Source organism: Bemisia tabaci, chromosome 7, assembly GCF_918797505.1.
Source record: "Bemisia tabaci chromosome 7, PGI_BMITA_v3".
In the NCBI taxonomy this organism is placed as follows: domain Eukaryota; kingdom Metazoa; phylum Arthropoda; class Insecta; order Hemiptera; family Aleyrodidae; genus Bemisia; species Bemisia tabaci.
This window is the reverse complement of record NC_092799.1, coordinates 24,642,857-24,659,539: the sequence shown is the minus strand read 5'-3', so window position 1 is coordinate 24,659,539 and position 16,683 is coordinate 24,642,857. Positions and strand designations below refer to the sequence as shown.

The 16,683-nt window shown below is 35.3% G+C and overlaps 2 protein-coding genes across 10 annotated transcripts in view; both read right to left on the bottom strand.

The window, feature by feature from the left end:
- LOC109032278 (protein lap4) overlaps positions 1-8,405 on the bottom strand; it is a 53,412-nt gene extending 45,007 nt beyond the window's left edge. For 7 of the 9 annotated variants that reach the window (XM_019044330.2, XM_072302126.1, XM_072302122.1 and 4 more), the window contains exons 1-5: positions 8,303-8,405; positions 7,300-7,416; positions 6,242-6,379; positions 4,529-4,627; positions 2,876-3,046 (exon numbers count right to left, since the gene is read on the bottom strand). In XM_019044330.2, the coding sequence (XP_018899875.2) occupies positions 2,876-3,046; positions 4,529-4,627; positions 6,242-6,379; positions 7,300-7,302 (411 nt within the window). In that variant the 5' untranslated portion in view covers positions 7,303-7,416; positions 8,303-8,405. The remainder of the gene's footprint in view (positions 1-2,875; positions 3,047-4,528; positions 4,628-6,241; positions 6,380-7,299; positions 7,417-8,302) is intronic. The other 2 variants (XM_072302124.1, XM_072302125.1) reach the window with 2 other exon arrangements.
- A 4,672-nt stretch (positions 8,406-13,077) lies between these two features.
- Positions 13,078-16,683, bottom strand: part of LOC140224969 (uncharacterized) — a 61,935-nt gene continuing 58,329 nt past the window's right edge. The window contains exons 6-9 of the mRNA XM_072302137.1: positions 15,687-15,761; positions 14,977-15,194; positions 14,404-14,537; positions 13,078-13,210 (exon numbers count right to left, since the gene is read on the bottom strand). Coding sequence (XP_072158238.1) covers positions 13,098-13,210; positions 14,404-14,537; positions 14,977-15,194; positions 15,687-15,761 — 540 coding nt within the window. The 3' untranslated portion in view covers positions 13,078-13,097. The remainder of the gene's footprint in view (positions 13,211-14,403; positions 14,538-14,976; positions 15,195-15,686; positions 15,762-16,683) is intronic.

The window sequence follows — 16,683 nt, the reverse complement described above, 5'->3', positions numbered from 1 at the left end:
TTCCCAGTTTTACCCCATCGGTAGACACCCTGTTGTATTACCATATTTATTGATTAAGAGCCTAGCTCAAATACAAAATGACCAAAATTTCAATACCCTTCTCATTATTGAAAAGTTTTCCAACAGACTCTCCAATGCACAGATGAAAACAGTAAAAAGTTCTTTTTTGATCGTAAGTGGGTATCAGCAAAAAAATTGCAATTAAAATCAAGTTTGAAAATTACGTGGTCAAAGTTTACCAGGAGAAAAAATCCTTAAACTGGATTTTATTTATTTTTATTATAAATAATCTAGGGTCAGGTTTTTCTTTTCAAGAGGTTCAGGAAAAATTACCTTGAAAAATTAGGTTTACCTAGGGCTTGTCATCCTAATTTTCCCTTGATGTAAAAGTTTGAGAATTACTTTAATAAAGCTAGAAATACTGGGTGATCCACAAGTTTCATACCACCAGCATCAGGCATTAGGATGATGCAAAAAAAGTGACTTGCGTCCGATTTCGGCTCCCAAGGCAAATTCCTATAATTTAATGACAAGAAAGAGAAAATCCAAAGTTTTAGATCAACACTCGGTTTTTCCAGGCGGCGCAAGCCAAAAGATTTTTCCGAAAATCGCCATTTGTCTCGATTTTTTCAAATTTTTTTTTTTTTTTTTTGGTGTCTGCCGAGTTTAGACACTCTACTTCATGAATCTGAAGCGTCATTGCTTTTGATTTATCAAAAAAAATTAAATTCGTTGAGGCAAACCGTGCAGACAGAATGTGTTAGAAAAAATCGGCGAAATCGCACGGTGTGGCTACTTTGAGAGGTTGAAAAGAGTATTTTAAAAATGATAAGGTAAAGTGAGTTATTGTGTTATTTTTCTCGTAAAGTACCCTGAGAAGTGTGTTACCTCAAAAAATTTCAAAGCGGTAGCTACACTTCAAAGGGGAGAAAAAATTCGCGAAATGACAAAAAAACGCAATTGTTTGGAATTTGAACTTCCCGCTTGGAGACTACTACTTGTCGGCCCCGGCAGCACCACTTAGGATGATATATATTCAAAAATATGCCTCTGGGGACGAAAAATCTATTAAAAATCGAGACAAATTGCGATTTTCGGAAAAATCTTATGGCTTGCGCCGCCTGGAAAAACCGAATTTTGATTTAAAACTTTGGATTTCCTCTTTTTTGTCATTAAATTATAGGAATTTGCCTTGGGAGCCGAAATTGGACGTGAGTCACTTTTTTTGCATCACCCTAATCAGGCATCATGCCTGGGTGCTTCCAGATCCAAGGACTTTACTCCTGGGAGTCTCCGAAATTTTAGGAGGATCTCTCTAAAAAGGGGCAAGAACCCTGAGGTTTCTAGGGGTGGCGTTTTTGGATCACCCTGTGTAAAGCCAGAACCAACCACCCAAACACTATGCAGAGCTAGACAGGTGAATGAAGGGGATAGATATATCACTGAAGAAATTGAGTTGAAGGAGAAAAACTGAAATAGAAGTAACTACAAAGCCTTTGATAAAGTCTTAGACAATTTGTCACAATACATTTAGAGATGAGTAATATTTAGCTGTAAAGCTATAGTTGAACTGGACCTTTAATAGATTTGAAGATATTGATCACCAATTCCTTTGAGAGTCTTCTTCTTTTCACAAATTTAGATCCACACCTTAAAAAATGGATGGATGAGGGGCTGAGTCAGTGACTGGCTTTGAATATTGTTTAGGGGCTGATTAGCTTTGGTGAATCCAGATCCTTTGAATGGACCAATGTGCCTGCGTCTTAACTCTTAAATAATACCCTGAGCTAGTCACTGACTTTGCCCATGACCCACCACTTTTCATGGTGTTGACTATAAATATAATTCAAGTTGACTATTAAAAAGTTGCCTAGAATTTGCCATTGTGCAACTCTTCCGGACAAATAAGCAAAATAGTCAGCAAGGTAGAGTCCTTGCCAAATAAGTTTACATGCTTTTAGAGTGCAATAGAAGTTTCGCAATCTTGATTCTTGCATTTGCTTTCAACACTGAACTGAAGACAGCTGATCTCCCATTGAATTCTAAACATGTGTAAACTTATTTGGCGTGGACTCTGCCTTTTTGAAGTCTTTGGTATTCTTTGGTATTTTGCTAAAGTATTTTCTGGACCTTAAACTAGGGAATTCCATGAATTCTATGTGGAATCAAGGTGACTTTGGATCATTTAAGAAATTGATGGGGCCAACAGGCTATGACATAAGTTTGAGAGCAACTTGTCAAAAGTTTGAATGTTCTAAATCTAATGTATTTAGTTAATAAACCCTACGTTTCAAGGGCAGCAAAAATTCTGAATGCTTGTGATTTTCCGCAACCGTTCGAGTAAGTTAAATACTGTATATGTGAAAGAAATGATTAAAATGCTCTACATTTCATAATTCTACTAAATACTTAGTCATACTTAGTGCAGTTGAGTCAGTTTTCTGAAGCCATGAATTCTTTCCTAATTAAATCATAAAATGAAATTCTCATAAAGGATGGATGTAGCTTTACTGTGAAATCTTTTCTGTACTAAGGCAAATGTTGAGAGCAAGGAAAACTACAATGGATTACAAATGTATCAAGTGCCAAGAGTCTAGCTAATGATTTTCAATAAGAGTTTTTCTCCTGTGCTTTCAAGATATTTCTACAGTTGAGAGTGCTTTATTTTGACACCACAGTAAGTTTTCACCTAAAACTCGTATTTTTTCAAACAGTAAAACTTATGCTTCTCAAAATGAAGAACTTCATCAAGTTCTATCAGAGAATTCGATATGTAAATCATCTTAGTAATTTAGTAAAAATCAACTAAATGCACCAACTGAATATGTAGTTATTTTCACACAGATTAAAGAAGGATAAGCTCTTGAATACTAACATTACTTAAAATGGCAGCTACTTTGTTTCTATCCGAATCAGAATCGGAGGCACGATTCACACGTTTATTCTTCAAGTGATGCGGAGTATCCCTCCGATGCAAGCGGTTGGGTTTACAGTCTTCAACGGTGGACAACGGTACACCATCAAAGTCAAATCCAACACGCCTTTCCTACAACCATCACCAAATATAAGCAAGAATGACTTAAGGCATGCATTTTAATCTTAACTCGTTGTCTGCCATCAAGATTCTATTTCTGCGTTCCAATCAGGCTGAGAAAATGTACACAAATCGGCAGAATATAACTGCAATCAACACTGATTACCAGTGACAGTCAAGACACTACCACCACTTCTCAGTTGTGTCTTAAAGACTTAGATATAATGAGTTCCATAGTATACCCATAAGTTCTTCTTTAGGTTCATTCTCATCACTTGGCAAAGCAATGAGAGCAAGTTACGGGCCACTTTGGCTATTTTTGCATGGGACGGATAAAAGACATACAATAATTATGAATTGTAAGGCAGGGAACGAGTTAAAGTTCATCAATGTTTCTTTTTATATTTACTTCGAAAAGATTAGCTTAGAAGTGAGATTATCTGTATAGATAAAATTGTAGTGAGTTAAACTAAAATTAATGTGCTGGTCTGAGAGTCATTTACTTTTTTCATGACTACCATTATGACCAGAGTTTCAGTCTCATCAAGAAATTTTAAGAGCTGTTTGGCCGACAAGTGTCATTTTTAGGAGCTGAGAAGGTTTGAATGACTGTAGATAAAGTTTTGCAAGAAACATGGTTGCAACAAACGCAGGGCTGTACCAATTTTTTAGGCGCCATATTTGGTTTGAAAATTTTAAATTGAGGTGCCAAAATTAACATACAGCCAATAACATGGTATTATAACTCACACTTAGCAAATAATAATAACTTTAAAGGGCTAAGTAAAGATATTGCTCCAAAACTTAACCCCCACAATAATGTTAGCTACTTTCCAAAATACTCGAAGAGTTAAATACTATCATTTACAAACATTGCGAGAACAAACATAAAGGGAAGATGGAAAAAAGAAATTGAAGGAAACACCATTTGGAGTGGCTGCAGAATGTTGAATTGTATCCGACTTTTCTCTGACAGCTTACTGTCGGTACTAGCCTCCATACAGCCAGTTGCCTTAATCATAAGTGAAGAAAAGTGATTTGTGGAAAATCCTATCATGACATTACGTCGCCTACCCTACATAAAGGTGTTACTACACTCTGCAATGAACCCTATCTTCCATACAATTCAATGCTTTTCCGGGTTCATTTCAATGTGTAGTTACGCCCTTATGCCAGGCAAGCGACGATTTATCCCGCAATGATGATTTATCCTAATATTTTAGTATCTTTAAGAAAGGACTCACAGGAATTTTCACCCTGTTCGACAAGAACAAAAAGAAAATTTTGAAACACACCCAATCACTGAATTATAATGCACACCCATAGTTATTTTTCAACTGTGATTAGTAAAAGGAAAAAGCATGGAAGCAAAGCTAAATTATTTAGTTGTCAATATGAAAGGAGACAGAAGGGTGTAAAATACATGGGTCAAAAAATTAAAGGTAAGCTTGTAATGCAAAATACAACGAGAATTATTTGATGAAACAAACTAACCTCTCTTTCGCTTTCATCTTCGAATTCACTATGATATGTATCACTGCACGATTCAGCACCAGGTTCACTAGAGGCTAAAATTTGGGAGGAATTTGATTTCTGTGACAAAAAAATGATACAACAGATAATTTAGGATGCTTTTCATTTTGCACTTGTGAAAGTATCTATACTTTAAGCTCTTAAGCCTCCTAAATTTTTATTTCTGGTGACGCTTGGTTCCAACGTTTTACCATTTTTCATGATTTTTGCAGCTATTGACAGGCAATCGTCTCTGGATGACCCCGCTTTATTCAGATTTTGAAAATATGACCCAGGTTTCTTTAAATTATGTGCTGTAGTTGCAAATTCTCTCTTTTCAACAATGTAGATGTTCATTTTTTGTCACAGTTCGTTTGAGCATTCTACTGGGCCGATTTTCATGATTTTTGTGGTTATAGACAGGTGATAGTTCCTGGGTAAGTCCGCTCTAATCAGATTTTGGAAAAAGGACCCAGGTTTTTTTTAATTACGAGTAGACCAAAGAGCTTAGAAAGGGGGGGGGGGAATTTGAACTAAGCTGGAAATGTAGAATCTTGGTCTGTTAGTAGGCTCCTTTACTACAGACTATCAAAAACCGACAAAGCGCTTCATTCCGTTCCGTTCCATTTCAGTCTTGGCGTGAAGTTTGAAATAAATGCCGATTTTTTCATTCAATTCTTATTGGTCCAATTGCTCCTGACCAGAGGAAGATTGGACAAATGAGAGTAAGGTATAAAAATCTTCTCATTTTTTTTGGTCGTTCTATCGTCGACGTGGACCTAAGAGAGAGCAAAGCACCCTCTGGGGGTTGGGCCGCCTAGTTTCTTATACCTCATAGTGATTTTCTTCAAATATTTTTAATGGCAGCATCAAGAATGATGTGAAAAGGATTTTAAAATATGGATGCAAAGTTCAGTAGCTGAAGAAACAGAGACAGGATATGCTAAGAGAAATGGAGACATATATCTGGAGGATGCCAGAAATTTCTAGAGGAGATCTGGGCGTAATGATAGAGTGGGTAAGATCATAGAAGTTAAAAGTGAAATTGTATTTGGTGTTATGACCCAACAGCTAGTCTGGTATGGTCATGTTAACGGAAGAAAGGCTGCCAAAGAAAATTCTTGGTTGGGCTCCTTCTGGGAGGAAACGAAAGGGACGCGCAGTGAAAGGATGGCAACCAGGCGTTTCAATGAAATGAATGAATGCCAATGCCCTGGAGGACTAGCTGTGATACTGATGTGGATACTGTGGCGGCAAGGTGTCGCAGAATGAAAGACAGCACTGTAAAAACGGCTCTCATGTATGTATCAAGACTGAAAATTCATAAAAGGTATTTGAAATTTATTCAACTAGTTCTCAAACAGATTTTAAAAACATAGGCAGCCAAAATGTGTTAATACACTTTTTTGTCCTCCGTTCCCTTAAAAGTTTGAACAGAACCAGTATTTAGGCAAAAACTTTTCAATGTATATTTCGTCTACTTGCTACACAGAGTCACTTTACATTCAGAGTAATTGAACCCGTTTTGGTTCGATGAGCGTAAGACCAAAAACTCATGAGTCCTAGCATCTTGCCTGATCAACAAAAGCCAGAGCTCATGAGTTTTTGGACTTGCACCCGTTTAACAGAAACCGATTAAATTGCAATAAGGAACAGCACCTGCAAGTGAAACCGAGAAAAAAGAATAATACTTACAGCTGAGTCTCTATTTTCAATAGTCTCAATTGTTTGCGAATAATTCGACTCTGCGTAGGAACTTGATTCTTTCCCATTGAATTGTGCCTCTGTTTCCATTAAATTTCTTTCATTCCTAAAGATACTTTTCATTTCTTCCTGTAACCAAAGAAATGAAAAACATAGTGAATGGAAGAATGGTGATAAAATATAGTGTCAACAGACTTTGAAATGTATGTGTAAGACGGTTACATTTTCACGCTCCTGAGATGAGAAATTTCATCAAAAATCATCATTCAAAAATTGCTTTACTGGAATTTCAAATTTGCAATTTTACCAATGTGTTCAGTAAAAGCTGACAGAAAATCCAGGACTCGTTTCACAGAATATTGACAGAAGTATGTCCTTCAAAAGACACAGAGCTTGACATCACACGCCACAGGAATGAATACAATGATTTTCTTCCACCTTGAATTCAATTTCACACATATTTATATCAGGTGCTTTGCGTGCATCATTGATAAAACCACAGTAGAAAACATGATATCAACATGGCAGTGGATAACGTCGATTGCCATGTTTTTCAGACAGTCATATTTCCATCATTCTAGGTGGCGGTAGCCACCCCGGCCCAATCCAAAAAACTCCCCCTAAAAAATGACGAGACCAAATGAAAAAAAAAATTATTGAAAACAGAAACTTGCCATTTAAGCCGAACAAGTTTATTTATGCAATGGGTACACATACTCAGTCGTCAATTATAAAAAGATAAACTCTAGGCTCTCTCACTTTTTTGCAAAAAGAACACTTGTTTCAGAGCTTCATGAAAACTCCAACATCAGTCTAGGCTGATGTTGTTTTAAAAGTTAATTGTTTAGAAAGATCTACCTTAATCTACAACGTCATTTTTTGCTGATCAATATATTTCAACTCTCAAAACACAATTCTAAAACCAGCACACTTGTCTTAAAATATTAGACGTTACAAAAATTTACACACAATAATATGAGGAAACATAGAAAAAGCTACCTTTTGAAAAAATAAAAGAGATAAGAGCATCAGATAGTGCATGAGCTTACCATTTCGTCTTGAGTTAATTCCCTACTGGTATCACTAACTTTAGCTTTTCCAAATAGTTTTTGAGCTTTGGCTTTTAATTCCTTTGGATGCGGTGTATTCTGCCTGACAAACGAAGTCTGCAAAAAATCATAACAGCAAGGTGATTAAACAAGGATATTTGGAGGAACACTTTTAAGGGTAAATTTTTAGTCTAAGGTTAGGAAAGCTGCTGATTAAAGTGAGGTTTTTTTCCCTCATACTGATAAGAAATCGATCAGTTTTTGCCATCCATCTTTTTAGTCTCAATTTTACAGCATTCCTCATCTAAGTTTTATTGTATCAGTAAATTTCAGAACCGCAAAAATGAGGTGCTTCTTAATTTCTGCGATGAGCAAATCTACATTAGTTAAAGTCAAGCAAAACAGGTTAGCAAAATCACAATCAATTCATTAAAACTTTGAATGATGACTAGTTAGTAAATTTGCACACGTAAAAACAGTTACTTGACAAAGTCAACAGTGCAGAGTCACTTACAAAAATAAGGGAGTTAACCCTTAAATGGTACTTGATGGCTGAAAAGAATTGTCTCTGCAAAGGAAATAAAAAGAAATTTAGAAAATAAATCAACTTGCAAGTCTTTCGGGTTGGTCACAGTTCTAATCAAAAAGCTTAAAACCTTCTGGTTTTCATACTTTGCCATAATATTTTTTGACATAGAAATTATCGACCCTTTGCATATATGTTGAGGCTGTTGTCTTTTTGCCTGTCATTTAGACTTTCACATTTTTACTTCTGTAACCATCAAATTAGCTTTTCTTTGAAGAAAGCTTAAGATGCTACGAGACAAGACATATCGATTTCAATAATGTGAGCCAGAGAGGTATTTAGAAGAAAGAACTCTGAAACATCCTGTGCTTAAATTTTAGTACCGTAGGATAAAAACATCCATTTGGGCAAAAAATTATTTTTATCCATCTCTGACTAAAAGAGAAAGGAGGGTTTTGATAATATCCAAAAACTTACATTTCTATTAGCATCTTCAGTTTGAGTATCCTCTGAAAATTTGACTGAAAGCCTGTTGGTAGCTTCTTTATGCTGCGACCAGGTTTCATCATCGCTAGCACGACTACCACGCCCATCATTATCAACACTATATCCATCATTGCAACTTCCATTTAGAATACCTGTAAGTTACAATACAATACATTTGAATAAAAAATAGTAAAAGAAAGGAGCACACATTCAGAGCTCTCTTATGAAGCTCTTGCCATGACTAGCTGATGCTCAGGACAGTCAGAAAGAAACACTTCTAAGTTTTTCGTTGACTTTTATGCTCAACATAAATTGGAAACTGACTGCAGATGGATTGAAAACACTTGATATAGACGAATTTAGTATGACGTCACATCTCGTTATAATTTCGATACCTCGAAAGTCGAAACGTGCCCCAACAAACGAACATGGAGGAATCTGCGGGATATGGGCAGGGGGGGTAGGGGAATTTGCTCGATGACTGTCTATGATATTACGAGTTTATTTTACAATCAATTCTTGTGATTGTGATCTCAAACGTTTTGGTAAATGAGTAGCTTTCATAATTTTAAAGTCCCATGGATTAATTGTTTGGTTTCAGGCTAGTTTTAGCATTATTTCGTCAATTGTTCATTTTGGAGGTTATGTTTGTTTGTTGGGGCACATTTCGACTTTCGAGATATCAAACCACCAATATCGCTCCGTGACGTCACCACTAAAATGGTCTACTAGAGATCGGATTAATGATATTGTTGAAATTTAGATTAAGTTACTTCACACAAGAGACTAGAAAATTCTGTGGAATCAAAGAAAAATTTCTTGGCAGAGAACGGTTTGGTATACAGCAGCAACATGTTGTGGAGATGGTGGGTAGCTGTTCGTAACTTTTCAGGAATTTTCTTTCAATTTTTACATCTTTTAGCCGATTTTTAAAAGATAATTTATGCCGAAATGTAACGCGAGGAGAAGTCATGCTTCTCAGAGGAGTAATCAGGTTGGTCATAGATCAATGTAATGATTGTGAAATTCTGGGGAGGAAAACTTTCTTGCTGACTTGTGAAATCACAGCTCTGCATTCTTTCATTTTGTAGTAAAGAAAAGGCTGCAGAAAATAGAGTGAGAAAGCTTCCTCAATGTGTGGCATGAAAGGTAAACAAAATTGACGAGGCCGAAGTAGAAGTGTTGAATATTGTTGAAGAGTCTATGGAGCATTTATTCAGTATTAATTACTTTAGTAATTTTCAAGACATTAAGGAACAAATCTCAAAATTTTTCTATTCCATGATTGCAAAAAAATATGAAATCAAATTTTGACTACCATGCCGGCCCCTGAGGAACAGTATGATTGCCTTGTTTTGATGGCCTTGATTGCCGAAACTCACTAAAATCAGACTCCCAAAATAGGATTACTGCCATGGCCTAAAGAAATGCGGCACTGCTGCAATGGTACGGACGTTATTTCTTATGCATGTTGTTTTTGAACGCAGCATTGCGGCGATATTTGTTTGAATCTAAGGCAGTCAACATGTTGGTAAAAATCTTGAAAGAAATTATGATATCAGATTAATTGAACTTAGAATTAACATGATATCCTATCTAAGAAGGATTTACACTACTACTGACACTTCAAGGGTGTTTGAACTGCGTGAAAAATTATCTTGGAGATACAAAAAAAAGCACAGCATAAAATTTTTTAGGAAACAATCTTGATGCAAAGAAAGAGCTATTACCATTATATTTGTCTGATCTTTCTTCAACCTGTGGTAAAAGATAACACGTCAGGACTTGTTCTTTTGTTGTCTCATCTATATCAGTCTGAAAAGTTAAAAGAGGTTGAGCTTGGTTCGCTGATAACCAGATGGCCTTTAAATTTAAATTTGCTAAGGAGTATGGCAGGTACTGCAGCCTGAAAACGAAGAAAGAAATTAGAAGATTAGTAGAAACAGCTCAATTATTTTCAAACTTAATATAAATTTTTGACAATTCAATTAGATACATATCTTCATTCAGAAAAATTTAGGTCAGCGTTATTTCAGATTTCAGAAGATGGAGTTCCCAGACATTTATATGATAATCCTGGAAAATTTTTAGTCCAGACAATCCAGACTAAATATAAGGTTTACCTTACTAAGTCTAGAAAAAAATTTCTGACATAGGACGCCAACATATTTTTAGCGCTTAATTTGAATATGAACGTTGCTACCTTTGAGTCTTGCCGCTAAGGTTGCCATTTTGAAAATGTTGCCAAAACTTACTTTTGGTCCAAAAATTGATGACAAATTCTTCCTTGTACAAAATGGCAAAATGAATAGTTTCTAAAATAGGAGTAACTTAAAGGAGGAGTAACGTTTTGGGCCTTTTCCGGCCCCACCTGGATTTTGCTAAATGTTTCATATTTTCAAAGTACTAGTCTTAGGTAGACTCTGTGCCAAATATTAGACCGAACGGAGCCCATGCAAGGGCGCAGCAGCGCCTCAAACCCAAAATCCTGGAATCGAAAAACAATTATTTTCGTCGACTTTTTCGACTGTTATCACTCTTCCAGCACATGATTCTTATGTATTTTTTTGCGTACTTTTCGTTTCTGGCCTTTTTAAAGGCCTCCGATAAATTTTAAGGGGCCTTATGGCCCATTGTTGCCATTTTTGGCCCATTTTTAGGGGTTTTTTCCATTTAACACATTCAAAACTCAATTTAATCCAAAAACTGTGTACATTTTTGAAAAGTACGTAAAAAAATGAATAAAAAATGTTCAGTAAAATTTTTTCCTATGTTGCCAAATTTCCGAGAAAATTGGTCCCAAAGTGTCAAAAACGGCAAAAAATCGATAAATCGCCGCGTCTAAGGTTCAAGAAAGTGGAGTACATTTTTCATACTGTACCAGATAACAGCTCTTATCCATCCATACAACATACTAAAATATCATAGTTGTACCTGGATTCCCACGATGTGAAAATTGACCGAGATGTCGATTTTAGCGGCCTTTTTATACTTGAAGGCAGCTCTTTTGAATGTTTTTCGACCTTAGTCACCCTCTATGGGTGTGTACTATATGTATTTTTCTACGTACTTTTCATATCTGGCCATAAAAATGGCTTCCTGTGAATTTTAAAAGGCCTAACGGTCCATTGTTGCCAATTTTCACCAATTTTTAGGGGTTTTTTCAGGTTTACGTGTGTGAAACTTAATTTAATCTAGAAACCGTGTACAATTTCGGAAAGAACGTAAAAAAATACATAAAATGTGATTTGTACCTTTTCCCTGCGTTGCCAAATTTTCGAGAAAAATCGTCCTGAAGCGCCAAAAATGCCAAAAATTGGATTAATCATCACGTCGGAGGTTCCAGGAAGTGAATTTCAAGTTTTCTTTCACTACAAATAACGAATCGAAAATGGAAAATTGCAATGCATCTCAAGGAACATGTAATGGCGCAGATGAACGTGACAAAACGGGCCCTCAAGGTGCTTTTACTTTATAATTCACTCCATTTCACCTCTTTATTCCTGTAACCTCGAGATAATCCTTGGTTCTCAAGATGCTTGCTACAGGCCAAATATACCGAACAACAGAAAAAGCGTGGAGAAAGTGTCCCACGATCCACATGAATGTCATAATTTACTTCCTGGAACCTCCGACGTGATGATTAATCCAATTTTTGGCATTTTTGGCGCGTCAGGACGATTTTTCTCGAAAATTTGGCAACGCAGGGAAAAGGTACAAATCACATTTTATGTATTTTTTTACGTTCTTTCCGAAATTGTACACGGTTTCTAGATTAAATTAAGTTTCACACACGTAAACCTGAAAAAACCCCTAAAAATTGGTGAAAATTGGCAACAATGGACCGTTAGGCCTTTTAAAATTCACAGGAAGCCATTTTTATGGCCAGATATGAAAAGTACGTAGAAAAATACATATAGTACACACCCATAGAGGGTGACTAAGGTCGAAAAACATTCAAAAGAGCTGCCTTCAAGTATAAAAAGGCCGCTAAAATCGACATCTCGGTCAATTTTCACATCGTGGGAATCCAGGTACAACTATGATATTTTAGTATGTTGTATGGATGGATAAGAGCTGTTATCTGGTACAGTATGAAAAATGTACTCCACTTTCTTGAACCTTAGACGCGGCGATTTATCGATTTTTTGCCGTTTTTGACACTTTGGGACCAATTTTCTCGGAAATTTGGCAACATAGGAAAAAATTTTACTGAACATTTTTTATTCATTTTTTTACGTACTTTTCAAAAATGTACACAGTTTTTGGATTAAATTGAGTTTTGAATGTTTAAATGGAAAAAACCCTAAAAATGTGCCAAAAATGGCAACAATGGGCCATAAGGCCCTTAAAATTTATTGGAGGCCTTTATAAAGGCCAGAAAGAACGAAAAGTACGCAAAAAAATACATAAGAATCATGTGCTGGAAGAGTGATAACAGTCGAAAAAGTCGACGAAAATTAATTGTTTTTCGATTCCAGGATTTTGGGTTTGAGGCGCTGCTGCGCCCTTGCATGGGCTCCGTTCGGTCTAATATTTGGCACAGAGTCTACCTAAGACTAGTACTTTGAAAATATGAAACATTTAGCAAAATCCAGGTGGGGCCGGAAAAGGCCCAAAACGTTACTCCTCCTTTAACTTTAGAGATAAGTATTCAAGCTTTTGGTAAAATGCACATATGATTGCAACTTCTATTCACCGGAACAAATCCACATAAATTATATTTCCTATCCAAAACAGATAAGAGGACTGAGAACAAATTTTGAAAATTGTAACTTAAGCTTACCTATTGCCCAGAAACATCCAGGACGTGCAGTTCGGAACAGTTCCCAACTTCTGAGGGTATATACCTCAGTTTGTTGTCTCTGAGAGATAGAACTCCTAATTGTGATAGTTTACCTGAAGAAGAAATAAAGTGAGACTGATAAGTGAAGGAGATACATCACATTCTATAATCTTCAAGTTGATTCACAAGTTTTAGATGGAATGAACAATTTTTTTTAGAGTTAATGTTAGAATCATCAAAGGGTAATAACAAAGTTGCAACAGATCTGATCAAACCCAGAATGAGTCAAATGAACAACTGCGTGCACTCACCAGAATGCATGTTTTTTCATCGAAGTTTCATGCAAAATATGGTAAAAATTTTGAATATCTTCAAAACTGATTGATAAGCAAAAATTCAATGTTAATAATTTATAGACAGTTCATATTAAAAAAACAATATGAGGTCAAACTGATTGATAAGAATTTATATTTAATGACCCATTGACTTAAAATGACGGCTCAGAGCTGTCCACCGATTGTTTGCGTTATTTCGGCGGTTCTCCAGTAGATTGCGCTCTCATCAATGTTTATATGAATAGTGTGGCCACCCTATGACTTATTGTGTACAGTAATTTCTTGCTTTGTTACAGTATTTTCATTTTACTGTGTGTGTGCACATGAAATCACCTCAAAATTTTCTGATTTTCGCTGATTTTGCGAGTTTTGCGACTTTGACAGCTATAAACCACAATAAAAAAATCATTGTGTTCAAAGTTTTCACCATTTTTCTCAAATGTTGTATTGTGAATGCTTATTGTGTCAATTTTCACCCTTAGAGAATGAATTTCTGGATCATTTTGAAGTGTTCAAAGTTACTGATTTTCGCCTAATTAAATCATAAGTCAATGGGTTAAGTTTTGAAAATAACTCAAATCAGGTTTTACAGAATGATCCTTCCTTTTCTGATGTGCGAAGCTCATAAACTACACAATAAGAGATCAGAACAAAGATTTTTACTAATAAATTCCAACTCCTGTCAGAATTTTAGCTTTGAAGAAGGAACAGCGGAGTCCCCGAAACGCATTAGCATTTACTTTATTTCAAGAGTTAGAGTTTTCCAATTTTCAATTATCTTTCCGTTTTCATTCATCTAGCTCACAGTTAGGTAAATCTTTTTTTGGTTAGTTTCTTTTGGTTCTGTACGTCAAAATGATTGAAAAATGGATTTGAAAGAATTTATCTTTCTGTCATTTTTCGTAAAGATATCAGAAAGGGAAAAGATAGGAAAACTGGGTGAAAATTAAATATAAAAAGAACAACATTACCTATTTCGGAGGGAAGACTATGTAAACTATTCCTATCAATATTTAAATTGGTTAGCTTGACTAAATTTGCAATTGTCTGGGGAATTTGAATTAAAAAATTCTCAGTCAATATTAGCTCCTGTAAATTTTCACACCTAAAAACAAAATTAAAAACAAACATACATTAATAATCTTGATAATGATCCAATATAAGCCTTTCATTCCTCTGGATGAGAATTTTCTATCCGTAAGACACTTTTCTTCATATTCCTCACTGCAGCAAGAGCAAGGTTGATCATAGAAAGGTAAATGAGAGATACTATTTGTAGCAATAGGATAATTCACAGCCTAGCATGGCATATTTATCACAGATTAGGCTGCAGTTTTTGTAAGAAACAACACTAAATTGCAATTTTTCATATTAAACAAATTTGCTGATCTCCAGACAGAAAGTTCGCTAGTGTAAAAAAAGAAAACAAAAAAATGTTGAATGTTCTACCTTGAGGATAGGAAAAAACATGATTTCTTAGATATTATGAGATTTTGAATCTTACAAGACATAACAAAAAATCCAAACTGAGCAGGAATACTTACTTTCCAATATTTTCATTTAAAGTTTGAAGTCTATTTTGATCTACTTTCAAAATAGTTAATTTACTTAGATTTCCAATACCATCAGGCAATGTTTCCATAACATTTTGAGAGAGGTGAAGGTCCGTTAAACTATTGAGGCCTCCGATTTCATTGGGGATGTCTTCTAAACGATTTTCAGACACATCTAGACACATTAATTTTTTGAGCTCACCAATTTCCTGGAAAAATAGGAAAGAAACCGATGATCAAAAATAAAAATTCAGAATATGGTAAATAGATAAAAGTAGGAAATAGACCTCTAGACAGGGTATGAAAATTACGAACCATAATAAGAGTTACTTTGACAAAATTTTACGTAGAATACGACAGCCACATTAAAACATTCTAAATTTCACTCATAAGTCAGAAAGTAACAGATTTTGTCTACGTTATGTTTACACTTCCCATATAAATTTTTTTTTTTTTGGTTTGGACTGTTTTTTAAGGTAAAGAAATGCTATAAAGAGTCTAAAAAAGAGAATTTTCTAGCAGAATATATGCGACTCATGAGAGATCGATCGGTGGATATACAGAGAATTTTTTGCGATTTTAAATGCTTTTGTAATCAATAGTGTCAATGCTTGATTGTATTGATACCCTTATTCCACAAAACATTCCTCAGAATATTCAAAATAAGATAATAAACAAAGAGTGCAATAATTGAAACTTACCGGTGGCAAGTGCTGCAATTCATTATGATCTAACCACAGCTCTTGCAGCGCAGATAGTTTACCGATTAGGTGAGGCTAGAAGAAAAAAACAAAAACCAAACAAAAAACAATTTGCCTTCTTCAAGTACATGCATTTTAAAATTAAAAACTGAAAATCATATTTAAGATTCATGTTGAAGATCACATTAAGACCATTTTAAAAGTAATCAAAAAAATATTTGAAAAGAAAAAGGTTTAGAGAACTCATAAAAGTGAGATACAATTATAACCGGGTCAACACATAAAAAAAATACGGGTACTGATTCAGGCTCCTGATCATAGCTATACAATGAAAATATTTAATAGCGCAGTCCAGGAGTACCTATTTTCCCTTGCAATACTGTACTCTAAACTGAGGACTGTTATGCTGAAATGAAAATAAACTGATGATGAAATGTAGAGTTCGGAAAAAAATGGATGAAACATTTTGAGTGTGTCCTACAAATCATAGGAATGTGTTACGGATTGACAAGAAACAAAAGGTGTCTAACAAAAGGCACAATTAGCATGAAACAGAGGTGCCATTTTCAAGACTTCTGTTCCCTCATTGTGTTCACAGACGCATTATACCATCAATTTATTACATACATGCAATCCTGGCATAAATTAATCGATTGATCAGTTAATATATGTATTAAATATCACTCGATAGAAAGGTGTGTATTACATTAGCAGCTCGGGGAAAGACCGCACAGCAGATATTTCTACCACTTCTTACCAACTGATTCTTTTAAGGAAATGTGGCAACTATGAATCAAAGCATTAATTAGCTCAAGGTTTATTGGTTGGGACTCAATCTCTTTCCAACTGTAAACTACGTTCATAAAAGAAAAATTATGGCTTATTAAGAAGGTGAAAATTCTACACCCAACATTTAATTGAAGACTTTCTGGCAATGGCTGATCCATGGTACCCAGTAAACTTTATCACTTACAAGGAGCTCTGAGAATAGTGTAAC